This window comes from Corvus moneduloides, chromosome 11 (genome assembly GCF_009650955.1).
Source record: "Corvus moneduloides isolate bCorMon1 chromosome 11, bCorMon1.pri, whole genome shotgun sequence".
Lineage (NCBI taxonomy): Eukaryota > Metazoa > Chordata > Aves > Passeriformes > Corvidae > Corvus > Corvus moneduloides.
Genome location: NC_045486.1, coordinates 2,030,097 through 2,055,581, shown reverse-complemented (window position 1 = coordinate 2,055,581; position 25,485 = coordinate 2,030,097). Strand labels below are relative to the sequence as shown.

The window sequence follows — 25,485 nt, the reverse complement described above, 5'->3', positions numbered from 1 at the left end:
AGGCCTTGGGGTCACACATGGGGCTGCTTTATTGCCAGAGCTCAAGTTTTGGGATGTGCTAGTGAACAAATCATTACAGTGCTCCTGCCCTTCTTTCCCTCATTATTAAGAAGATAAAACCCAACCCATTTTTGAGATATGCACAAATATGCTATTGATATTGAGGGCCCTGAGCAACCAGGCAGATTTTCTGAGCAGCCTTGAAGCAGCAAGGCACAGCAGCCTCATGCTGGGCTCTCCCTTATTCTTATTCTTTTCTGTTTTCTTGGGTGTACAATAAGAGCTAATCAAAGTGATGCTCTCCAGCAGGCTTTTGTGTATGGCATTACAGCAAAATCCTAAATTCCCCTTCCTGCTCATGCATACAAAGCAGGAAGAGCTAGGATGGCTGCAGACTATTTTCAGATGATTTAGCCAAGGAGAAAATAACTGGATGGCTGAAAGAAGGAGCGTTTGACAAGAAATAACCTTGAAGGCACAGCTCTGACATGATGGCGTGAGGTGCCCAGCTCCCTGAGATGGCCCTGCTCCATCAGATGCTAACAGGGAACGTGACACAGAGGAGATGACAGAGGACAATACAAACAAGCAGAGCACCCACAATCCAGTGCAAGAGAGGCTGCAGAGTGGGCTAGGTGCTCCCTTCTGCTCCTGGTTTCAGCGCTGACACACATGAAGTTCCCCCTGCTCAGTTCAGGACTCTCACCAGGTGCTTGAGGCAACAGGTTGTGTATTTGGCTGGTGTAAATCAGTGCAGCTCAGCTGACTGGGCTCATGGGATGCTGTTTGTACCTGTAGATGTATTGCTTCTTCCCCCACTAAAGGCAAAGGCATCACCTGGGATTTGCCCCTCGCACCTGGAGCGAATTGGATGCTCCCTCACCAGAAGGTGAGAGCATGGGCAGCAGAGAGTGATACCTGAGCAAAAACTCCCACCTGCCTGTGCAGCATTCCATAGTACCTGGGCTGCAGCCCTGTCTCTCCCTCCTTCCAAAGTGACAATCCGTTCCCAGGATTCTCTCCCCCCTTGTCCGTGACAACACTGGGGACAGCCCCCCAGAGATGTTCCCGCCGGGCAGGCTGGGGCTCCCATGGGACATTGCTTTGCTGTTCCTGTTGTCCATCTCCTGTGACCAGCTCACGGCTGATAACATCCCTTGCTTTGGATTTATTCCGAGAAATAGAGAGGAAGATTTGCCGGGCTCTGTGGTGCCCATGTGCCAGGGGAGGGCTGGGTGTGGGTGCTGGCGCTGCCGGGCCAGGGGCCGTGCTGCGCAGGGAGCCCAGCCCAGGCTGAGGGTGAGGATGAAGGTGAGGACACAGCTAAAAGCTTTAGGGAAGGAGGACAGTTTTGGTGAGGCTGCATCCCCCTCTCCTGGACAATCCGAGCAAAGGCAGCAGAGCAGCCGCTGGCCAGGGAGGAAAAGGGGAAATTAATGTGTAAAGAACGTGAGGCCCGGGGTCCCTGGGGCTGTACTGGGGTTCATCCCATGCCTGTCATAATGAAAGGGCTCTTGCTGGGGACAACCTGACCCTCTGCAGAAATTGGGACCACATCACATTTGTGCCAGGCACAATCCCACTCCCCATCATGGGAATGGATAAGTGAGGCAGGGGCAGCACCCGGTGCCGTGGGTCAGAGTGGCCCTGATGATGTGGCAGGGTCTCACAGCAGGTGGAGAATCGCGACTGGAACTAAACAGAATGGCACAGACAATCTCAGTGCTTTAGTGCTGGGTTCAGAGATGCTTCGTAGCCCAGGTGGTGCCCAGGGGCCACGGCTGATGGGCATGAGCTGCAAAACACCTGGCTGGGACTGAAATACATATGGCAACCTGGGCTGTGGGCGCTGGGGTTTGTCAGGAAGGGGCTGCAGCACTGGCTGGATCTTGCCTGGCATCTTGGAGGGAGCTCTACTTCAAAGCAGAGGCTGGAGAAATGTCTCCCCTGGCCTGGCACCATGTGCATGGTCCCTGGGTGGGCAGCTCATGGCTCCGTCTAACCGAGGACCTCCAAGAAGTCCCTGTTGTGGCCTTCCCAAGGTGGTGCTCCCTCTGAATCTGGTCATACAGGTGTCTGTGCAGAGCTGGAGCCCAGGGCTCTGTGCCCGCCTTTCACAGCCTCGCTTGGAGGCTGTTTGTGCTTAGATTGGAAGACTGGGTTTGTTTCCTTTTAGATTTAAAATCTAAATTACAGAAAGGGTGAAATGCAGTCCCTAGGCTGGCCAAGGCCCTGACTCTGCACTAAATCTGCAAGCGTGGGCCTGGCTTTTGTGCAGGGGGCTCTGCAAGTGCCAAGGTCACTGCTAATAAATCTGACTGGAGGACCAGGAGAATTTTTTTTAACTTCCTGCTAACAGCAGGCTCCTTTTTAACTATAATTTTTTTCCCTGCTCCCTTCTGCTGATTCATGCTCCTGCTTCTTCGGCACTGGGAGATGCCAGCATTCCTGAAGGTCATCACTTGCATGCAGCAGCTCATGCTGGGGAGTGTTTGCCAGCACCTACGAAATCGAAATGCTAAAGCGACTGCCATCATTTATATTTTCCCTGGCAGTGACAGACAATCGCACAGCTTGCCAGCCGCCGAGCTGCCACGTTCCCAGGCTTGGAGACTTCACTCCGAGGTGAAGGAGGTGCATGAAAAGTGATGCCTCCCAATGAACTCGATACCAGGTCACCTTGAGATCAGGATTTTCACCTGGGCTCACCTGCAGGCAGTCCTCTTAGAGATATGGAAACCTCAGTGTCCAAGCATGCACCCCTCTGACTTACACCCAAACCATTCTGTCACCCTGTGATCCCGTGACTCTGGGAAATGAGATACGGGCACTCACGTCAGGTTTCACGTAGGAGTCACGCTGCTGCGTGCCCTGGGTCGCTGGCGAAGCAGGGCTGTGCTGCCCTCACTGCCACCTCCCTCCCCTTCTCTGTCTCTCCTCCCCACTGTGGAGAAGACTTGGTGCTGTCCTGGGCTGCAGAAAGAGGCAGGATTTTATGGCATGCTGGCAGCATGCAAACATCTCTGAGGAAATAAGTTATGGTTTAATTTTCATGGTGCGTCTCCCTCTTCATAGCAAAGGAATACTTCTGGTTTAGCTCAAGCAGTAACAGCGTAACTGACACATCTCTTTTTTCAGAAAAGTGAGGCAGACAGAGAAATCCTTCCTTTCCTTCCTCAGGTTCTTCAGGGCAGTACCAAGAGCCCTGTATAAAATGATGGAAGACTCTGCTACAGGCGGTGGCAGGTTTAGGAACCAGATATTTAATGTCCATCTCTTTAGTGGTGACCAGTAATCTTACGCTTTCCTGTAAGAGTCTGTAACGTAAGGTGACACATATCTTGTACCTGCTATCATCTGCCCCTGTTTCTTTTGATATCATTTTAAGTGGGCCTTGAAAGAGCAGAGCTGGAAAGAGCCCCCAGCTGCCTCCTGGCACTGCAGAGCAAGGCTCCCGTTTGTCCTTACAGTCCTCAGATTCCCCAGATCTAAGAGCTTCTCCCTCCCTCGACAAGGGAGGATCCTGACCTGGGAGGCACCCACAGTCTCTAAGACATTTTACCAATACCCAGCTGAATCCCTGGAAGAAAATCAGCATCCAAACGAACTGAGGGCACTAACAGGGCACGTGTGTTTGCCTCCTTAAAGCACGGGTTGTGAACAAGCAGGAAAGCAGAATCTCAGAGCAATATTGTCACTATTTTTTGGCTTCAGCTCCTTGCTCAGCAGCAGGGGAAGTGCCACACAGTAGGTGTCTGCAACTCATCAAATCAATTAGTTCCTTTGTCTGCGGGAGGAGTCATTAGCCAAAGACAAATTAAAGGAAGGTCCAGTAAGATATTCTATTCTGAGAGGAGCTGTCCTATTTTCTCATACTAATGACAGGCTCCGAAATCTGTGCACAACTTAGCTCGTTATTAGAACTAATTGGTGCCAGGCATTCCATCCTCTCTGATAGGGCTAACCACGGGGATGAAATTTTCCGAGTTAATGAACCAGAGAATGGATTAAGAACTTTCAAAGTGCAGTTCATATCACAGCTTAATTGGAAGGAGTATATTAGTTGGCTTTTTTATGGATACAAAGGAAAGCCGTGTTTTGGGGTGAAAAAGCACACACACAAATGCCTTCGCTGCCACTGGGGAGCTGGGAATTTCTAATTTCAGTGTGGCAGAGCCACGGCATTTGAAGGCAGCGCCTTCCCCGCACCGTGAGCCTGAGGAGGGATGGGAATGGGCTTTATTCTCTGCGTGCAGCCCTCGCTATTCCTCCTGTGCAAGGCCCTGCGGGAAGAGACCAATTAGTGCAGATCTCCCCAGGCCAGGGAGCTGCGGGAGCATCAAGGGCTGGTCTGGGCGTGGTGCATCCTCCTGATGGAGATCCACATCCCTCAGACCATCGTTCCCAGTGCGCGCTTTGGTGTTTTTATACCAATCCCACTCTAATTGTTTTTTACACCTGTTTTACACTGTTCTGAAAAGTAGATTTGTGACACCCATTTTTTCCAGCTCAGAAAAATATTTTTTTTCTGTGTGATTTAGAACTTTTCCTTCTGCCAGCAGTGGAGAAGGAGAACCCTTTGCAGGTGTCCCAGACATAGCATGTAACCTCTGGTCCATATCCAGGCAGCTCAATCCATTCTTCATGCATTTTCTTAGCTCTTTAATATTTGTAAAATAATTTGAGAACCATTGCAGCCAGGTGCAAAACAGTAGCGCTTTTCCAATCTATTGACAACCAACAAATCCTGCTTAACATCCATTAATAGCCCTTCATTTGAGTCATGAAAGTTTTACTGCAACATCATAAGAAATCCTGAGGAAAAAGATTGTGCTTCAGGGGAACAGAAGATATTCCTCAGGCATTCTGTAGATTCCTCGTGATTTTTTTCCTGCTGCATCTCCATTTGCTCCCGCCTCACCTCTTGCTCCCACCTGGCCTCAGTGCACAAGTCACTGCGTAACTCCCCAGAGAGCTGGAGCAGCAAAATTTGTGAATTTGGGCCTAATTTGACTGGGAATTAAAATAACCCCAGTTACAGTGACAAGAACCCTGGTAAATCACCCCAAAAGCCCATGCAAAATGCATGCTATTCCTTCAACTCCATTTGAAAGTGCTTCCTACTGAAAACTAAAGTGATCTCAACTAAGTTGTGATAAATACACCTAATGGAGTAGTTTGGTCAGTGTCATCTACTTAAACTAATTATTTGGCTCAAGGGAAAAGTCAGTTTATTAAAGTCCATGCAAAAGGCAGGAAATTCTGGAGAATATCTGGTTATGTGAGAATAACTGGGAATAACGAGGTGAAGTGGGCTGTCCCTTTGGTTTTGGAAGTTCTATGAGCATACATAGGGTTTTGTATTTCACTTGCTTAAAATGTACTTGGGCTAACTGAAAATATTACAGTCGATATCTTTTAATCCCAAATCCTCTGCAGGCTGGGACTGGATTTGTGGGTGGCCCTGAGGGGCCCTCACAGCACCGCCATGAGGGTGAGGGCTGCAGGCAGACACCCCTTCACCACACCGCACCACGGCGGGCGAGGATGAGAGGACACAGCCTCAGACAGTGCCAGGGGAGGGTCAGGTTGGACCTCACAAGGAATTTCTTCATGGAAAAGGTGGTCAGGCATCGGCAGGGGCTGCCCGGGGAGGTGGTGGAGTCCCCATCCCTGGAGGTGTCCCAGGAAGGACTGGACGTGGCAACAAGGTCTGGGTGACAAGGTGGTGTTAGGTCACAAGCTGGACTTGATCATCTTGGGGGTCTTCCCCAACCTAATGGAGCCTGTGATGAAGAGGGCAGGGCAGACACTGCTCCATGGTGGGCCCAGAGGTGTCGCCACGGCCCGTCCCGCTCCACAGCGGGCTCGGGGCTGCCGCCACGGCCCGTCCCGCCCCACGGCGGGCTCGGGGGTGCCGCCACGGCCCGTCCCGCCCCACACCGGGCTCGGGGGTGCCGCCACGGCCCGTCCCGCCCCACGGCGGGCTCGGGGCTGCCGCCACGGCCCGTCCCGCCCCACACCGGGCTCGGGGGTGCCGCCACGGCCCGTCCCGCCCCACGGCGGGCTCGGGGCTGCCGCCACGGCCCGTCCCGCCCCACGGCGGCCCGGGGTAACACACCCCTCCTCACCACACCCCACTTGGCGGCCCCGCCCCGCCCTCTCCCGTTCGGTCCTCCCGCCGCCAGGGGGCGCCGCGGGGCGGGGCGGGGCCGGCCGGACCGGGTGACCGCGGCGTCACGTGACGGCGGCGGGGGGAGCCGGGCCCAGACGAGCGCGGGTGTCCCGGAGCGGCCGGAGCAGCGTCCGGCACAGCCCAGCCCGGCCCGGCACAGCCCAGCCCGGCCCGGCCCGGCCCGGCACAGCCCGGTCCGCAGCGTCCCGGCCCGCCGGAGCCATCGCCCGGCCCAACCCGCAGCGCCCCCGGCCCGGCCCGCAGCGCCCCCGGCCCGCCCGCCCGCCGCCACGATGCTGGCGCTGCTGTCCCGGCTGCTCGACTGGTTCCGCTCGCTCTTCTGGAAGGAGGAGATGGAGCTGACCCTGGTGGGGCTGCAGTACTCGGGCAAGACCACCTTCGTCAACGTCATCGCGGTGAGCGGGGCGGCGGGCGGGGGCCGGCAGCGGCCTGAGCCCGGCCCGGTGCCGCGGGGATGGAGCGGGGATGGAGCGGGGCCCCGGGCCGGGGCACGGGCAGCGGCGTGTGAGCCCTCGCTGGGTGCGATGGCTGAGCCCTGCTGGCTGCCGTGCCTCCATAAACGTTCGTGTGCTCATGGGACCCGCGGGGACACTGATCCCACAGCAGGGCACGGCCCCACAGCGGGCGCTGAAGGCGCCTTTCAGTCAGGGTGTCGGTGTGGCGGGGCTTGTGTTAGCAGATGTGGAGATAACATTGTGTGTCTTCAGCTGCCGCCTCCCTTTGACTGTTTTTCCGTAGTCCTAAGTGATTTAAGTGTCAGCACCCACTCTCGGTTCTCCTCTCAGATATTTGCTTATCTCTTGCTGAGACCCATATCAAATAATCTCCTTTCTCTTAAGGTACAACTTACCTGAGAAGTACAACTCACAAGCCCATCGGCAGCAAACTGCTGCACTCGGGCCTGCTGATCTGGTGATGTGCCTGGAGCAGGTGAAGGAAGGGTGTGGGAATACTCCTACACGAAGCTTTTCCATTGTTGAACGAGATAAAGAGTGGCTTTGCCTAAATGGCATGTTCAGCTTCATCAGTGTCCTGCTCAGCTGATGTATGTGATGGAAAAGCTGGACTGTGGGAGCTCCTGAAATGGGCAACCAGGGCACCTTTTGGTTTTTCAGGGAGCATGAGTGACCTGAGTGCAGTGCACCTAGAATGAGAAAGCTGATGTTTCCAGCTTTAGAGTGAGCACACCTTCAGCTTGTCTTTTGGTTTTTGAAGCTGTGTCCTTAACACTACAGAGTATTTCTAAGAATGTATTTATTTAAGTGTCAGTTGAATGAGTTACTGCCTGGGAAAAGGACTTTCATTCTCTTGCAGTTATACATCATCCTTGCACACTGACAAACGCCCTGGTAAAACATAACTAAGCCCTTGTGTAGCTCAGGTGTGAGCACTCAGCGGGCTTCCTGATAATCATGGGAAATGGGTTACTTCATACAAGGTAACTCTTCTCTGACTGGTGGTTAGCTGGCAGTTGCTGGAGTGACCCAGGAATGCCAGAAGCCTTTTCTTTCACGCTCTGCCAATACCTCTGAGCTTGAATTTGTAGACATGGAGCTCTGACATTGTTGAACAACCTTGATTTGTGGCTGCTGAGTTGATACTGCTTGGAGTGTTTCTGCAGCTGGGGGTTCTCTGCAGGCTTTTCATCCTCTGGAGTCCTCCTGGTGATGGCACTTGTCAAAGAACTGCTTTGCTTCTGTGTAGTACCAGCAGCACGTGTTTGGGGAGTTACCTGTGGAACCGACTGCAGATATGTGCAGTGGTTCAGAGCTGTAGTAGCTGCACATCAGTTTAGTCCATCTAACTTGTCTCAAGTGGGAGAAGTTTTCCTAAGTGAAGCTGGAGTCTGTTTCCAGCCTCCTCTGCGGGGGTTGAATCTTGCAAGGTTTCAACCACATGTTAGGATCACACCCAGGCATTTATCTGAGCGAGTGCCATTCAAAGAGCCTTGCAAAACCCAGGGGCAGGAGGAAGTTGTTGTGCATGCTGACACAGCCTCCTTAGCTGGTTTAGTTTGGAAGCATCAAGTCACATTTCTGAAGTTTTAAATTAGGAAATCTGGTGAGTCTTTACACAAAAACAAAAAAAAAACAAAACAACAGAGGGAGGAGGTTTGCTCAGGTTTTTATTATTGGTTTTAAAAAAATAATAGCATAAGCTTCAGTTACCAGCGTAAGATCACTTTTTAGAGAAGTAGCGCAGTCCATGGCGTGCAGAGCTGACTTCTTATTTGCTTCCTTGACAGACTTTAGTTCAGAGTCTGTGTTTGGGAATGAGAGCAGGAAAAGAACAACTGCTCTCTGCAGGCCAGTTAATGGTTTGGGTGGATGAGGCTGTTGAGATTCCTCAAGACTAAAATGAAAGGAATGACACAGCAAGATGTCCTATAGGATAGCTCTTAAAGCTGGAGTGCACACCAGGATCTTGCTGTGGCTTAGAAGTTTGTGTGCTGTCTAACAAAGGGCTGTTGCCGGTCTTGACAACAGTGAGTTTAATCCAATATAAATCTCTAACGTAATCTCTGCCCATCAAATCAGGCATATGGAACTAGAGGGAAAACTCAACCAATTACACAGGAAGCTTGGTACAAGGCCTGACTGCTGCTGAAGTGGACAGGCCACGAGAGGCAGACAGTCCAGTTCTAGAATAATCCTTTTCTAGGTTGGTAGCGGGTTTGGATCACGTTTATTCCTCCGGTGTAAACAAACACTTGATTTGTAATCAGACTAAACAAGGGCCTGGAGAGACAGGACAAGAGGGAATGGCTTTGAACTGAGAGATAGGGAGATTATAGATTAGATATTAGGGATAAATCCTTCCCTGTGAGGGTGGGGAGGCCCTGGCACAGGGTGCCCAGAGCAGCTGTGGCTGCTGCTGGATCCCTGGAAGTGTCCAAGGCCAGGTTGGATGGGGCTTGGAGCAGCCTGGGAGAGTGGAAGATGTCCCTGCCCATGGCAGGGGGTGGCACTGGATGGTCGTGAATGTCCCTTCCAACCCAAACCCGCCTGTGATCAGTTTGATTAGAAGGTTTAAAACCCAATGTTAGCAGTGAAATCTCATTAGGGCTGGATTCAGCTAATGCAGCTTCTGCTTTTCTAAGGCTCCGCATTAGTCACTGTCTCTAATTAGATATTAAGCATAAGTTTTCCATGTGCGTGAGTAAACTTGCTCACAAGGGAGGATATCATTTCTTCCTGGTCCTAATTTCCCTAATGTGCATGGCCTGTGGCTCTTATTCAGAGAAACTGCATGTCATCCTGGGATCGCATCTGGAATTGTCGGCTCCTGATCCGAGCCCTGGAAATGCCCATTATTTACAGACTCTGCAGGACCTTGTGGTGTTTGCAGCTCGTGGCCGTTCCCGGGCAGTTGGAGTTGGGAGCTGTGGCCGTGCTGCTGCGGGGAGCACGGGAGGCCAGGGGGCTGCTCCGGCCCTGTGACGCAACTGAAACATGACTCAAGTAAACTGACTCTGCTCCCGGCATGGCAGCGCGTGCTGCTGGAGAATGGGGCACTTGTGCAGCCTCAACAGCGTATTTCATGGAAGAGTGGCGTGTCCTGGGGTTTCTTTAGAAGTTTTGCTTGACGCCTGGTAGGTTGATCCTTGATCCAGGTGTGTGGCACTGGAACACTGAAGCTCATTAGCCTGGTAGCAAGCAGAGATCTGGAGGAGTAGGAGGAAGTTGGACTTCTCTGATACAGTTATCAGGTTCAAGAGCTAAACTCAACCTGTTTGTAGTGTCAGGGTAAATAAGGTCCCTTTTTAGGATTTGTGTCAGAGCCTGAATTAGTGTGGTTTGTTTTTTAACTTTGGAATATCTGGCAAGTGTTGGAATGAGACTGTGGTTTCTAGAGAGAGGCAATTCCTGAAGAGCCTCTCAACAAAAGATTCATTTGGCCAGTTGGGAGCTGCAACTTCCTTCTGTTCTTGTGACTGTTATAAGTAACTTTGACTTGAAGAAGCCACACCAGAGAAGTGCAGAAAAATACTGCTCTAAAGAGCTTCCCTGCTGTTTTAGTGCCTTTTGAACCACCCAGGTAGGCCATAAACCCCATGTGTTGTCACTTCATACACACCATAGCTAAGGGAGAAGGGTGATAAAATTCCAAGTGTTTCTTAATGGCAGGAGTCTCTTGAAATGCATTGCATCACTTCATTAGCTAATAAAGCTCCTAGGAGGTGTCTCAGACCCTTTCTTTGAGGTCCTGCTTGCCGTACCCCAGCTGGGCTGAAACAGGTGACTGAAATCAGAATCTACTTTTTCCATCTTGGTCCTGCGTTCCTGTAGAGCACTTTGTAAGCAATGGCAGAGCTTTAAGTGATAACACCTGGATAAAGACACTTTCTTGACTATCAAAAACATGAAATGTCCTGAGCTCTTACATGACTGACTTCTAGACAGACATATGCCTTTTTTATGGTAGATATTTGCTAAGCAGTCCATGTCCTTTTAAATACTCAGTTAAAGTCAGGGTTGGAGAAATAAAAATGCCTTTTCTTGTCATATACCACTGTTTTGATTTCTGCAGCAATCATTCCTGGAAGTGCTGTTGGGAAGCCTTTCTGGGATTGAAGCTTCTAAACTGGAGTTCAGGCTTCTGATCATGATCACAAGTAGCTGGAACACTGAAGTATTTCCTAAAGAAGGAAGCTGGACTATAGAAAGTTGATTTGTCCATTTATGATGCACTGCTTGGTTGAGGCTTTGAGTGTTGCAGAGGAGGCTTAGTGTAGGGGTAGCTTGATATAATGCTAAAATTGCACTGCTTTTTAAATAATTTTTTAAGAAGAAATTTTGGAGACATGCAGCATTTTTTCTTAGTGCAAAAAGAAAGAAAATTTTAGGGATGAACAGCAGGGTTTAATGTAATACTCTGATCCAGGTGGATTGGGAGTGTCCTGGCTGGATTCCATACTCCAGTGGTGTTGTCTTCTAGTTGGTTAAGCTTGTTTGTGATCTCATCTAGCTGGATGAAAAGTATTATGATTAAAGATAAAACAATCTTTGCTGTGTAGTAACAAACTCTGTATGAAGAAATTGGTCCTATAACAGTAGTGAATCATGTCAGCTTTATGACATGCAAACTAAAGGCTGCCCTGACCTTTTCTGATGATAAAAAGAATGTCCTTGTGCAGGCTGTGGAGTCACAAGCTGCTTAGGGGGCTTGGTGCTGACAGTCTGGTGAGAGTTGTACAAGGCCAGGCTGGATGGGGCTTGGAGCAACCGGGTGCAGTGGAAGGTGCCCCTGCCTATGGCAGGGGGTGACACTGGATGGTCTTTGAGGTTCCTCCCAGTTGAAACCACTCTATCATTCTGTAACTCCCTGCAATTTGAGTTTCTGGCTGTAGCTTATGGTTATGGAGAAGCAGAATGTGGTTTTGTTTGGGTTAGGTTTCTTTGACTCAAGACAGCTGGAAATGATAGGTTTAATAAGCTTGTTGTAATATGAATTAAATTATAAAAGAGACTAAACTCACTTTGTGCGCTTCTGGAATGTCAGGTGATGGCGAGTTAAACACTTGTCCTAAGTTTTGCTCTGGGAAATGAACTGTACCTGTAGCTGGCTTGTTCAGAAATGCTGCAGTCTGTGAGTTAGTGCTGGTGCTGATACAAGGTGAGCTGAACCCAAACTGATTCATGGGATAAAGTCCCTTAGTTCAGTCTGGAAGCAGTTTTGCTGTGCTGAATAATCCTTATCCAACATAAATACTCATCCAGGTAAATGTGTTCATGCTGCACTAAAATCACATATTTGGGTTCTCCAGGAGCTCTGAGTATCTAGAAGGAAGCATCTCTTAAAACAGGAAGCTTAAGGATCAATCCTGTGCATTCTTCGTGCATGTGGCCTCTGAAATTGTCTCTGTTTAGTCTCTCTGTCCCTTATCTCCCACACGGGCTGGAGTTAACTTTGGTGACCTTCGGCTTGTGCTGGTGCTGTGTGGTCTGTGTGACCTCGGGGCTGAGGCTTCCTTTAGAATCCCTGCTGGGACAGCTCCTGCCCTTCCAGGAGCCTTGCAGGGAGTTCAGGGTCTGCCTGGTGGGATGGGCACCAGTGCTGAAAACAAGGCATTGCTGGGTTTGTCAGCAGCTACTCCTGCTGTCCTTGATGAGTGTTTGAGCAATGCTGCTGTGTGTGACAACAGCCAAAGGCTTTCCCATCGGGAATTGAAAATATTGCTGAGCATATCAAACTTGTTTTAAAGCTGGTGTTTTAGGAGGAGAAAGCATCTTATTGTGAGCACACAGTGACAGCACCAAGTACTCTGCTCTGGCAGGGAAGGCTGGTTCGAAGAGAAGTGCCTGCTAGTAAAAGTATATTCCTTTTGTTCTGCTCTTTGAGTAGCTTTTGCATATGAATACTCTAAGTTGAAGCTGAATTCCTGGCTTTTTTCCTCTGAGGAGGTAGTAAACAAAAGCCCTCTAAATTCTGAGTTTAGAGAACTGTTTCTGGGCCAAGACAGTTGAATGTGGTAGCAGAATCCATCAAGGGAGAACACTGTCTGCTGCTAAAATCCTTTACAATTGTTTTAACCAATTTTTGACCTGTCTTAAAAGAGAAGGTGAGTGCCAGTAGCTTTTTTTGGGCCCACTTGCCTGTGAGCAGAGGAACACCCACACTCACATCAGGGGAAGGTCTCTTAAGTGAAGACCTGAGCTGACCAATATGTTCATGTCAGCTTTGGATTGTCCCTCTGCAAAGCAGAGAACAGGCAGCTGAAACTCAACTGAACCACTGCAGTTTTAAGGCTTTGAGGTTTTCAGCAAGTCAAAACAGGTTTGGGGATGTGCAGTGTGGGTAGAGAGCACTTGGGAAGGAGGAAGATGCAGCAGCTTTCCTGAAGATTCTGTAGAAGTTTCCCTGTGGTGGGTCACAGTAATTTCAATGTTACATTAAAGATGTGGCAAATGAAGTGCTGCTCCAATCTGCAGGAATCCGTATCCTAAAAGAGCAGTGGGAGAACATGAAATTGGTACTGAACACACTGCAATTAGTGGGATGACTGGCACAGTGAGTGCTGCAAGGGAGGGCTGTAAACTCTTCACAGGGATGGATGGGCAGGAGACTGTTTGAACAGTCTAGAGCTTGATGAGGGTCACAATAAGGTTGTTTATGGGTAAGAATCAGGGGGAGGCAGATACCCTGGTGGGAGTCTCTTCTAGTCCAGGATGAAGAGACACCAAAATCCTCCTTAGGCAGCTGGGAGAAGTCTCACCATGGCTAGGCCTTGTTCTCGTAGGGGTCCTCAACTTCCCACATGTCTTCTGGAAATAAACCCAGCAGGGAGGTGATGAGTCCAGGAGGTTCTTGGAATGTGTGTTCCTATTGATAAGAACAGCTCTCGAGAGAAGGATCTGGAAGGATCTGAGTGGGAATAGTTGGCACCATCTGGGGTAACACTCAGCAGCACAGAGATGGAGGCTCAGGGAGTGTTTGGGAGACGCTGGGATAGGAGCTGTGGGTGTGGGGTGTGACTGTGGAGGCAGGAATGCTGTGGTGCTTGAGCAGTGTGGTAAGTGACCCTTCAGAGGCAAGACTGGTTTGAGGAGCTGAACTGAGCTGCCTCAGCCATGGCAGCACAGCTGACCGTCAGCTCTGAGCTGTGCTGATCACTCTGGCTGTGATGGGCAGCTCAGACACTGGCATTTCAGGCAGGAATGGACTGCTACTGGACTGGCATTTGCAGTGGGCACCCACCTTGCTAAGTTAGAAGGGGTGGAGTGGCTTCTCAAGCAGTCCTGCAGGGTCTGACCCAAGCTCCTCATGAAGCCCTGGTCCTGCTGGCCACACTGTTTCTGATACAAGCCAGGAGCTGTTGGCCTTTGTGGCCACCTGGTCAGGCTTAGTTGCTCCTTCCAGCTTGTGGGCAGTCAGGCCCTAACTCTGGGGTGGTGTCTGCTTCCGAGATCCCAAAGGGCTTTGAACCCCAGGGAACTTCTCTGGGCAGTGTCAGGGGAGAGATGCAGACTTTCCTGCTGTGATACCAAACCCTAATTAAACAACTGAATGCTTTGGGATCAACCCTAATTTTTCCAAATGCGCTTGACTGGCTGGTTCTATTACACATAATGGATGTAGTGAGCTTCATAATGGCCACGGTTCTGCCAAACAGCCAAGGGAGAAATCTGTGGTAGTGTTGAAAACTTGGCTCTCAAGCTGCTGCAGACTGAAGTGTTACAGGCAGTAAAACATCTGCCACTGGCGAACCTCTCCAGTGCACTGCTGTTTGCAGCAGTTCTGTCCCGGCTTGGAGTGATGCTGAATGTCTGCTGGAAACGGGCTCAGATACTCTGGAGTTGAATTTGCCACTGCTGAACACGTTGGATGCTGCAGCCTGGCAGGAAGCTGACCTGTCAGGTCCTTCCACTTTCCAGCCTTTAACACTCCTCAGGGAGTCACCCCATACCTGTGGGTTGGAGGCTTCCTCCACAAGAGTGATTTATTACTGCAAATGCTGGCCAAAGAGCACCTTGCATCACAGGGAGCCCTTCTGGATATTTCTAGCTCCCAGGTAACTGGGAGATCCTGACTTGTAGACCTTGGCTCCAGCAGAAGTAGGTGAATGGCTCTTTTCCTACCCTTGCCGTGGCTGTCCATCTGTTAAGCTGTGCAAAGCACTTTCCCAGGTAACTTTGCTCCCCTGGCTGCCTGGAGGCTTGAAAAATGATTTCAGTGACTGTACAAAATGAGTTGTCTGACTTCACACAAGCTCCAGTACACATGGATTTAACATCCGTGACTTCTTGGCTGTAAAACCTTCAGTTGGAAGGCAAATGGTTAGAAAAAGCTTGTGATATTTTACTATGTAAACCAGCTGTGTCAGATAAGCACTAAATTTAACTTTCTCTCTTTTTTTTTTTTTTTCCAGTCAGGTCAATTCAGTGAAGATATGATACCTACTGTGGGCTTCAACATGAGGAAAGTTACAAAGGGTAATGTTACAATAAAGGTATGTTGCCATTGTTGACTGTTTTCTGTAGCTTCTAGTTTAAAATTTACGTGTTTGCTCTGTTTTGCTTCCAGCCTTGGGACAAATATAGAAAACTGAAGAGGCTCAGCTAAATCTGTGGAGTAGTTTAAGAAGACATTTATGTTTATTTATGGAGTTTCTGAAATGAGAATCTGTGTGTGATTCCCAGGTTCAAGGACTAGTTAAAGCACTGTTGTGATAATGCTGTCTGGCTTAGATCTGAGTGTTTGAGGCCCAGAGATGCCTCTTTCCTGCTCATCAGTTTGCTTAAGGGAAGGTTTACATCAAAAGCAAACCTTTAAGTGAATACATTTTATATTCTTGTGTACCTCAGTGTGTAACCTTCATACACAGGAGTCCAGTTTGCATCTCCTGCTCTTGGGCCCCAAGCTCTGAGCAGCTGTGCAAGGGATTATTCCTGTTGTAACGTGGGAGAGGTCCAGCAGCTGCTTAAGGAGAAAGGAAAAACTGTTGTGATTTCTTGTCTTATCTTTGCCTGACATGTTTAAACACAGTGCATGGCTAAATTGTCTTTCTCCCCTTGCCTTAAGATTTGGGATATAGGAGGGCAGCCCCGATTCCGAAGCATGTGGGAGCGATATTGCAGAGGAGTTAATGCTATTGTGTAAGTGTCCTTCCTTCAGCTCTGCTTCCTTCACATGTGCTCCTCTTCTCTGGGAGCCTTCCTAACACTGCATGCCTGACTCTGTAGTTCTCCTTGTGATTCTGAACCTGTACTGCAACCACATTGACCTTTTTCACCCCTAAGTTCAGGGCTCAGGATGGGTTATTTCTTATCAGTGTCTGATCTGGAATACTAACTCCTCCCTGTCTGAACTGGGTGGCAGTGCTGTCTGACTCAAAGCATCTTCCTTCTACTCTGTTCTTAGAGAATTTTTTTTAAAAGAACCAAATTCTTTGCTCAGAAGTCCTAGCTTTGTTTAAAGCCTTGTTGAATGTTCTCAAACCTGGCAGTGTAAAAAAAGAGTAATGTTTCTGCAGGAGCTCAGTGTCACTGACCTAACCTGAAATTCTCTTTAAAGCTACATGGTAGATGCTGCAGATCGTGACAAAATAGAAGCCTCTCGAAATGAGCTGCACAATCTTCTAGATAAGCCCCAGTTACAAGGAATCCCTGTAAGTAACGTCACCTCAAACAGCATTAAATATCTCTGAGGAATGTGCATCACTTGAGCAACTCTGAAGTCTGCCTTGAACTCTTAATTGTAAGGCCCAACATTACTGGTCAGTATAAGCACGAACAATACCTGCCCCCAGTGCCTAAAATGGAACTGTTGACCTTCAGTGATTGTACTTTATTCAGTGCTCACAAAACATAATAAATACAACTGAAACGGTAGTTTGGAGGATTCCACAGTATGAGTTTGTGCTCTTGACTAAAGGTTAACCACAGTGTAGTACAGAAGAGTAAGTTTGGGGAATCTCAGATGAGTGTGCTGCAAATGTTCTCAGATTTATCAGCTGATGTGTTCTCGTGCTTGCTCGTTGCACAGAACAGTTTATTTGTACCCCCTCTTTCCCTGGGACTAGGTCTTGATCTGGTTTAACAGTGAATATCTCATTCCATTAGATTTAACAGGCAGATGCAGACTGCTCATGAGAGTCCCTTGACGTTTGTTGGTTTTCTGGTTTTCGTTAGGGTTTTTGTCTGTTTGTTTGGGGTTTTTTTAAGCAAAGCTACAGCCATTTCCTTCTCTGGATTTCAGGTTCTAGTCCTTGGGAATAAGAGAGACCTTCCTAATGCTTTGGATGAGAAACAGCTAATTGAAAAGATGTAAGTCTAACCCTTCCTAAGAAACATTTCTCTTACTCAATAAATTCATGTACATAGGGTTGTTATTAGATCAGGAAGCTCACATTCATGAGTGGAAAATCCAGCAACAGGAGGTAACTGAGCATTGTACAGAGCAAGTTGTGTGGGGAAGGGGAAGAGGAACAGTTCAGATTGTCAGTAAGAGTCCTTGTGTCAGTGAAATGTGTGCTGAAATGTTCTCTCTTTCCTAGGAACCTTGCTGCTATTCAGGACAGAGAAATCTGCTGCTACTCTATTTCTTGCAAAGAGAAAGATAATATAGGTAACTATTAACCCAGAATGCTGAGAATTATGAACTGCTATCAGAGGATGGATTGGGAGGGATTGTAACTTCTTAAACACAAGCTTCCTGTCTTCAGGAAACCAGGAACAAATCAAAGACCAATGTGTGAGTGCACTGGTTAAATTCTGCGTAACTCCTGATGGCAGTGAGGATGCCTGACTGGTGTTAGAGTTGTAGTTAGGTGTGTTAGTTAGAGTGGTGTTAGGGGTTGTAGTTACCAAAACATGTCAGTCCCTGTGAAGCCTGCTCCTTTCTTCAGTTAGTTTGCAGGAAATAGCTGTCTAGTCTATTAGCTTGGCCTAAGTGATTTTATACTTCTGTCAGGTGCTCTCACCTCTGCCTCACTTGGTGAGGATAACGAGTACTTACAGCAAGTTTTTCCTCAAGTCATTCCCTTGAAATAATCACCTTCCCTTGGTGTCTTATCAGAGCAGTTTGTGTTGTGGCATCTGCCAGTCCCTGTTCCCTGCAGCCAAACAGTGCCTTTTTCTGGCACAGAATCAAATGCTTTAGAACTTGTGGAGTTCAAAGGCAGAAACCATGTCCTGTGTAATATCTGGTATTTGCCATAAGCTTTATAAGTAAACGGAGTCATCTCAGCCGAGTGAGAACAGAATTTAACGACACTTTCCATCCTCCTCCTGATGCCTTCCATGGCTGCTGTAGGATTAATACTGGTGCATTGCCAGGGTAACAGGAGTTTACTGATGAGGAAACTTCAGGGTGATGCTCCCAGGAGAAGTTCTAGAGGATACCAGGATGGCTTTATATTAAGGATTCATCTTCTTTCTAGGAAAACTAAACAGTCTGTGGAACAGCTGTGGCTTCCAAGAAGCCCCTGTCACCTTAGCATCAGTTGGAGGTTCAGACATGATGGATAGAAGCAGAGACTCCCTTCCGTGGAGATGCACACAAGGCTCCCAGCACAGCTGAGCATCACTGAGGCTCTGGGGAAGGAGCTGATGGGAGGGGAGCCAGGGCTTTTCCCTTCCTTAGGAGAGCCCCTTCCAGGCAGGGAGGAGCTTGATGCCTTGTACCAAAGGGCTAAACTGGCTTTGCTCTCATCAGGTGAGGAGCTGCAGACTAGCTGAATAGAGCAATGCTGATCTAAAGCTAATTATTGGAGCCACAGTGAAGTGCCAGATGAAGGGATGTCTTTTTCCTAGAGATGGACAGAACTGAGGACCCCGGATGTGTGGGGCAGTGCCTGTAGTTGTCACTTCCAGGATGCTGGGCAGTTACAGGATCAAAGCACAGACAGCAAGCATCCTAAAAAATCATTCTGTTCATCTGCCCTGGGCCATCCTCTAGAGAAGGGCTTGGATATTCCTGTCCTGTGTTTGGGGACACTGGAATACCAAAGCTTTGCCACTTACACCAATACAGACACTTGAAATGGAACTTCTCTTCTCTCTCCCTGTAGATATCACGCTTCAGTGGCTTATTCAGCATTCAAAATCTAGAAGAAGCTGAAGTCTTCCTGGAATCTCCAGTACCAGTTGGCCATAATCTCAATTGTCCACTTCCCTCCATAATGAGATACTACCCAAAAATCCTGTATCAAGAATCTGCCTTTTCACGGTTCATTTCTCATGTGCACTGCTGAAGACTTGTATTCCTATTCTGTCACAAAACAACTAGAGTTGTCATGATAAAGTCAGCACAAATATTTATTTTACAACCATCTGTGGTGGGAGGGTTGTGGGGGGGGCTTTTTAAAAGAATATCTCTACCATGTTAACTATGATGGTACACTCTGTTCTGGTTTTTCAGGGCCAGGTTTTTATATGATTTTCAGCAAGTGTTTTATTTCTAGTGTTTAGTGGCTTGAAGATGCTGATGCTTGACAGCATTAAGATTCTGTAAGATGCCACATACAGTAGTTAGAAAACATTTAAGCGTGAGTTGTGGGATACTGATTGATCTCACAAATGCATGTGATGTGTGTATGTAAGCAGAGAAATGGAAACTGTTTGCAGAGGGGAGCACAAGGCATAGATCAGCATCACTAATCTACAGCTGAGATCCTGTCACTTGAAAAAGAAAACTCTCTTGATGAATTAGGAAAGTCATGTGTTTAAAATCATTCTGTTGCTTCTGTTTAACATTTATGTGGGGGATGGGAATGGACTGTTCTGTCAAACTTTCAAAAATTGGAGTATTCCAGCATGAAAACAAATTGCTAGGATCATCAGGCTTTGTTCAAATACATTTTTCTATCTCCAGATACTCGTGGTCTCTCTCTGAAACCAGAACATGCATTCTGAGCAGCTGCATGACACCCAAATTACTGATGCTCTTGTATCGAGGCAGTTGTTGACCTTTAGCACAATCTGTGTGTAATTGTCAGTGTCTCTCTCCTGCTCCTGGAATGGCTGGGCACAGTTTCACCTGGTGCTATGGAATACCTGGGCTATTGTGACAACTCTAGACCCGCCTGCTTTCTTGATGTAACCATGTGCAAAGCCTGTCAGATGCAATGAAATGTTCTGCTGTGTCAAAGCACAAGAGAGCCAATGAATTGATCCTGTCTCTTGACTAGCTCCTGCAGCTTAGGGAAGTGTGTATAAACTCAAGATTGTAATGTTTCTGTAGCTTTACTTTCTCAATGACTTCAGCATATTTAAAGGGACAGCCTTGTTAAGACTGGTTTGTTCATCCAGCAGTGTCAGTGTAGCTACTCGTGTGTGCAGATCCATGGTGCAGCTGCTTGTGTTGCCTCACACTGTGTGTGATTCCTCACCTCTGTGTGGTTTGCATCCCGTGGGAGCCTCGGGTTGGGAACACCGTTCTCAGTTCTGAGACGCCAGTGTTAACGCAGACTGCCATGGCCTTACTGTCGTGTCCCAGCTCTGGCACTGTTGCACAGACACTACACGCTGCCTGCCTTCGGTCTGAAGCTGCATTTTAACTTTTTGTCCCCTTTCAGTTCTCTGAAGCATGATTTCAATTTATCCATACTCTGGTGCTGTAGAGGAGAAGGGTGTATTAACTTGCTACTGTAGTCCTGAGTTCGCCAGAACTGCTACAGTTACTTTTATTTAGCAAACTTGCTTGTGCCTATAATAAGGAAACTAAACTAGAATGTGTGAATCTTTGTGGGGGACCAGGTCACTGTTTAGTTAACTGGCCTATAGCTAAACTTGATGTGTTTGGTGTTTATCTACTTCACTGCTTTCAGCGTTTATGGCATCCAAACACTACCAATTGTTAACCTGTGCATTACTCTCTGCATGTGAACAACTTATACAATTACTGAACTTTGTAAATACGTGAATTTTTTTATTTAGGTGGATGCATATGTTGGTTTCCTGCTCTTCAGCTTTACTCAATAAACTTATGTTTTGAGGGTTGTATTGACACTTAACTGCCTGACTTGAATTGATGTGGCTGAACTCATGGAAAAACACGATGGGATGTCTGTCTGCTCTGCCAAAGATTACAGTGGGGGAAGAAAGATTGGTAAAAACCTGAGCTGATTTACATTCTGTGGTTCAACTGTTCAGTGAAATGCTCACACAACTACATTTGAGGCCTGGGGCTTGCTCACCTTACCTGAGCAAGCTCAGATAGTCAGTTTGAGCAGATTTCAGGGCTTTTTTATGTGTGTGAAAAGCAATGGTCAGTGAATGGTCTGAAGTAGGGGTAGCCTTCTGCAGCTCTGTTTTCAGGAGAGAAATGCATGTGACTGCAAGCTTGGTTCTTGTGTTGAGCCTAGAGTAAAACCTTTGTTTTTCTAGCACAAGTGTCAGATCTTGCAGTTCCTGATCCTTCAGTGCAGATTAAAGCAGAAGGATTCTTATCTCCGTGGGAAGTGAGGCTTTTGTTGACTGAGGTCTTGAACAAAATCTTTGCTGTGAATTTAATCTGAAGTTTCACTGACTGTTCTTCCCAAAGGTTTTTGTTGTATTAATTTTTCTTAGGACACTGATTATTTCATAGGACTGTCTGTCAGCATCTTCCAATTAATGGTAACAAATTGGATGTCTTGTTTCAGGGTTGTCTCCATGTAAGCTTTCAAACTTGCTGAGCTGTATCAGGTTAGTTTTTAGCCCTGAGTGCAGGTCTTTGAGCATCCTTCACGTGTAACTCAGCTGGTGGGAAGGACTAGTGAACTGTTAAAGATCATGTGCCTATTTCTTTGGGAGTTTCCTGCATGCAAAACCAGCTCCCTGCAGTTCACAGTCAAAGTAAGATGCCTCTGGACACAAATCTGAGAATAGTGTTAGTGCACTAAGCCTTGTTAGTCTGTTTGGTGTGATACCAGTACCAATCACAAAGCGGCTGTGGTATGAACTGGCCCACAGCTCTTTGCTTGGTGTGGTATTTCAGTAACAGTTTCTGTTTCTGTGTGTAAACAGCAGGGAGAGGCACAGGGCCCCCTAAGGTGTGTGTGCTCTAAAACGTACATTTGCAATGCTCCCCCAAATGCCCCCAGCTGGGTTTCACAGCTCTTCTGGTACTGCTCTTCCAGATGCCCTTGGTTACTCCTGTAGCAGAAAGGAGACCTCAGAGTGGCTGTTTGATTCCAGTGCATGGGGTTGCACTTGTTCTGTTTCTGGGCTTGAGGAACTTGCCAGATACCTCTCTGAAACAAAGGAAGTGTAGGAAGTGTTTCCTCCTCAACACCTTTCAGCCTTGGACTGAAAACAATACTCATCTGGCACATTATGTCCAAGGTTAAATGTTTTCTGTCCTAAGAAAGGTGTGGAGCCCAGGACAGGCATTAGCAGTGGTGTTTGCTGAACTTGGATGCTGTAGCTGTGTTCTAGAAATGTAATCTTACCATGATTACTTGTCTCAGGCTCTGTAGTGAGCATGGACAGTAAAAAGAGGCTGATTAAATTTCCAATTCTCTTAAAGTTGCTTTCGGGGATGCATTTTAGTTACATAAATTACTGCACTTGACATCAATAGCCATAGTCCTGAAACTCCTCTGATATAGGTCTTGACTGTTGGCATATTAAGAAAAGCAGCTCTTGTGAAAAGGCAGATACTGAGCCAGAGAGAACTCATGATGGTGAATACATGAAGTTAGACAGCACGTCCTACCTGTGTGACCTCGTGGGGTGTGGGCGTTGGGTGCTGTCCTGGGGCTTGAAATCAGCTCTCAGTCCTTGGTGGTGGCTCTGTTCAGTGTGAGTGGTCCTGGAGCATCAGTGATGAGATGAGGAATGTCTGTGCTTGCCCCCACAGCTCTGGCTGTGGGACAGTTTTCCTTGGAGTGTCCACGTCCTCCCAGCTTCAGTGTGGATGGTGGTTCCTAAAGTGCAATTACAGAGCAGGGGAGTTCTCATCACCCAGGGACAGCTGAGGGGCTGGGCAGCTGCACAGAGCAGGCCTGTCCCACCACTTGGCAACAGGAAAGATGCACAAATGTGGAGCTGTTCCATGATTCATGGAACAATAATCCAGTTTCTCAATGATTTATGTTTTCTCTTTGCATCTTGATGGAAGCAGGTTGGAAGGATTTTGGGTGCTGACATATCAAACTGCATCATCTTCACCTTCTGGTAAAAGAAAAGGCCAAAGAAAATGCCTCGAACAGTCTCTCTGTTGAATCTAGGAATGTTGTGCAGGGATCTGTAATAACCTGAGATATGGCTTAGCAGGATTATGAAGCTTTTAACTTCCCTGAGGTTTCATTTGTCGTTGCCATGGCTGTGCAATGGCACGTCCTGGTTTGCTTTGTGCAGGAACTGTGCTCCCCCAGCATGCCCAGCACTGCTCCCCTGCCTTGCTCCTGCACTGACCCTGATAGTGTGGATTCCAAAAAGGGGTGGAAAGCAGGATATTCAAGCTGTGTTTCTAAGCTGACACGGACAGTGAATCGTGTTAAAGGAGAAGTGATGTGTGAGTGCCTGAGCTTCAGGGCTTTAGTTCCCAAAAAGTGAGTGCAGAACAGCTTGTCTCACCAGACCACAACCCTTCAGAGAGTGCTCTGCTGCTTTAGGGCTGCAGATGCTGGATGTTAAAGTGTCTTGGTGAAACAGAGGGGTTTTCTCTTATGTGTCACTCCAATGGCAAACACAGAATGGCACTCAGAGGGGCTTTGCACATACTCTTTAAAAGGAGAAGTGAAATACTTATGTTTTAATTTCCCTCCCAGTGGAAGGTGGGTAAGTAGACCTTTGTGCCAGGATTAGTGCCTTTTAATTACGACATGACAGGTTTTATTCTGTTAAAGGCAACATCTATCATTGTGATAATTTTGAAGTGCTTCAATAAAGTGTTGTTGAAAACCATTTTTTTGCATATTCATCTGTAGTAGGACAACTGCTTTTATTATTGTTAGAAATATCTAAGAACCTTCATTACCTAATTGTGGGAAGTATTTGGGTAGCTTTAACTACGTAACTTCATCTGGAGAGTGACTGGAAACCTCGTGCTCAGTGGGGGCAACTTTGGGAGGTCAGGCTGTGAAATTCCCATTTCTGATTATTTTTGCTCTGGTACTGGAAGCATTGGTTGGTCTCATTTGTGTTTCTCTCTGAAAAGGCCCATTGGGTTGAAGTTCCTAAACCATATCGTTCAACAAACAGCAAATACATCAGTAGAGCAAGAAAATGTTGTGGTGTGTGAAGTTTAAAGCTGAACTTGGTTCTCACAGGCCTCAAGAGTAAGTAAACTGCTATGGTGCTTTTGTGTAATTGTGTTAACTTGGGGTCTGGATACTTCAGCCTTTGCAACAAGGAGGAATTTTCCTCATTATTTGGAGTAAATAATGAATCCCCTTCTTAGTTTGAATAACATTTAAAAGATCCATTAATTCTGCAGACTGAGGAAGGGAATTGAAAGATTGACCAAGCTAGAGGACTTTGTCCAACGTCAGTGTACAGAAGTGTGGATGGACCAGTGAGTGTGATACTTGTTCTGGTTTAGATTTATTCATTCTACTGTTTCTGTTAAAATAATTGGAAAACAAAGATCTCACTTACAAACTACAATACAGGCTGAAGACAGATCATTATTGTCTGGTTGTCTGTCTGTGCATAGTAAGTCCTTTATTTTTTTCCCCTGTGTGGGCGTTTTTCATATTCTGTGCCATTTCCTTGGAACAGATCAGGCACTTTGGTAAAAGGATGCAACACCAGAGTGAACAGGGCAGCTCAGTTCAGTGACAAGTGACCTGTTCACAGCCACTTACTCGGATGCTGTTGAGGTTGCTGGGGTAGCTCGGAGCTGGGTCTCCCCTTTACTTCCCCCAGCTGTGGTTGCTTTCTGTTCTTTCGCTTATCTTCAAGGGGTTTGGTACTGCCAGCACTGCCGGAGTGTGTTCACTTTCACACCTACACCTGGCGTTTGTCGGCTCTTCTATTGCTGCAGCTCTCCGACCCGCAGCTGCCTCGGAGCTGCTCCGCTCTCCCCGAGCCCGTCCCACCGGCTCACCAGTGCTGCGGTCACACCTTGATGCTCCGTTTGCCACGTTGTTGTCCAGTCCGTTCTGGCACTGTGCGATGGAAATCCTTGTGGCCATCTCCTCCACGATGCTGGCCCAGCAGCGTGGCTTGGCTTCCTCCCACCCCAGTTCCCTGCTGCCCGAGGAACGCGGCTCCTGCCCTCGCCGGGGCTTGTTCCCTGCCGTGTTCTGTGGCCCCAGGGTAGGCCGAGGGTCTTCTAGTGCCCCGCGTGGGGTGAGCGGGGCTGGGCTGCAGGAGCTGCGGGTCACGCGTGTCGCAGAACCGCAGGATCGCTGAGGCTGGAAAAGACCCAAAAGATCATCGAGTCCCAGCTGTGCCCGATGCCCACCCTGTCCCCAGCCCAGAGCACTGAGTGCCACCTCCAGCCCTTCCTTGGGCACCTCCAGGGATGGGCACTCCAAACCTCCCCGGGCAGCCCCTTTCCATGGAGGTAAATTCCCCCTGCTGTCCAGCCGCTGTCACCGGCACTCCCGGGGCCTCTTCCAGTTCTGCAGCCGCTCGGCCCCAGCCCGGAGCGCTCCGGGGGTGGTTGTGACCGCAGGGCAGGGCCCGGCACCGGAGCAGGGCCCATCGCCCGGCTCTGTCCGGGGAGGCCGCGCCGCTGTCCGGTCCCGCCCTGACCCTACGCCCGGGCGGAGCCGCGGCCGCGAGCCGTGCCACGACAGCCCCGCGCGCCCCGCCCCTTTAAGGCGGCCGGGCGCTGCCCTTGAGTGACACACCGCGCGCCCTGTGGCCGGCGGCCGCTCCCCCTTCCGCGCCGGCTCCACCAATAGCAGTGCG

The 25,485-nt window shown here is 48.4% G+C and overlaps 1 protein-coding gene and 1 long non-coding RNA gene across 2 annotated transcripts; one reads left to right on the top strand and one right to left on the bottom strand.

Annotated features, from left to right (window-relative positions):
* Positions 1-6,424: 6,424 nt before the first annotated feature.
* Positions 6,425-23,529, top strand: ARL8B (ADP ribosylation factor like GTPase 8B). The gene is made up of 7 exons (XM_032121200.1): positions 6,425-6,591; positions 15,066-15,146; positions 15,719-15,792; positions 16,211-16,304; positions 16,895-16,962; positions 17,193-17,263; positions 18,708-23,529. Exons 1-7 carry the CDS (start codon positions 6,469-6,471, stop codon positions 18,755-18,757), a joined length of 561 nt encoding a protein of 186 aa, XP_031977091.1. The 5' UTR covers positions 6,425-6,468; the 3' UTR covers positions 18,758-23,529.
* Positions 23,530-23,606: 77 nt separating this feature from the next.
* Positions 23,607-25,468, bottom strand: LOC116449559. The gene is made up of 2 exons (XR_004242433.1): positions 25,086-25,468; positions 23,607-24,983 (listed from the first exon to the last, which is right to left on the bottom strand). It is a non-coding gene; the product is annotated as an uncharacterized LOC116449559 (long non-coding RNA).
* Positions 25,469-25,485: the final 17 nt, after the last annotated feature.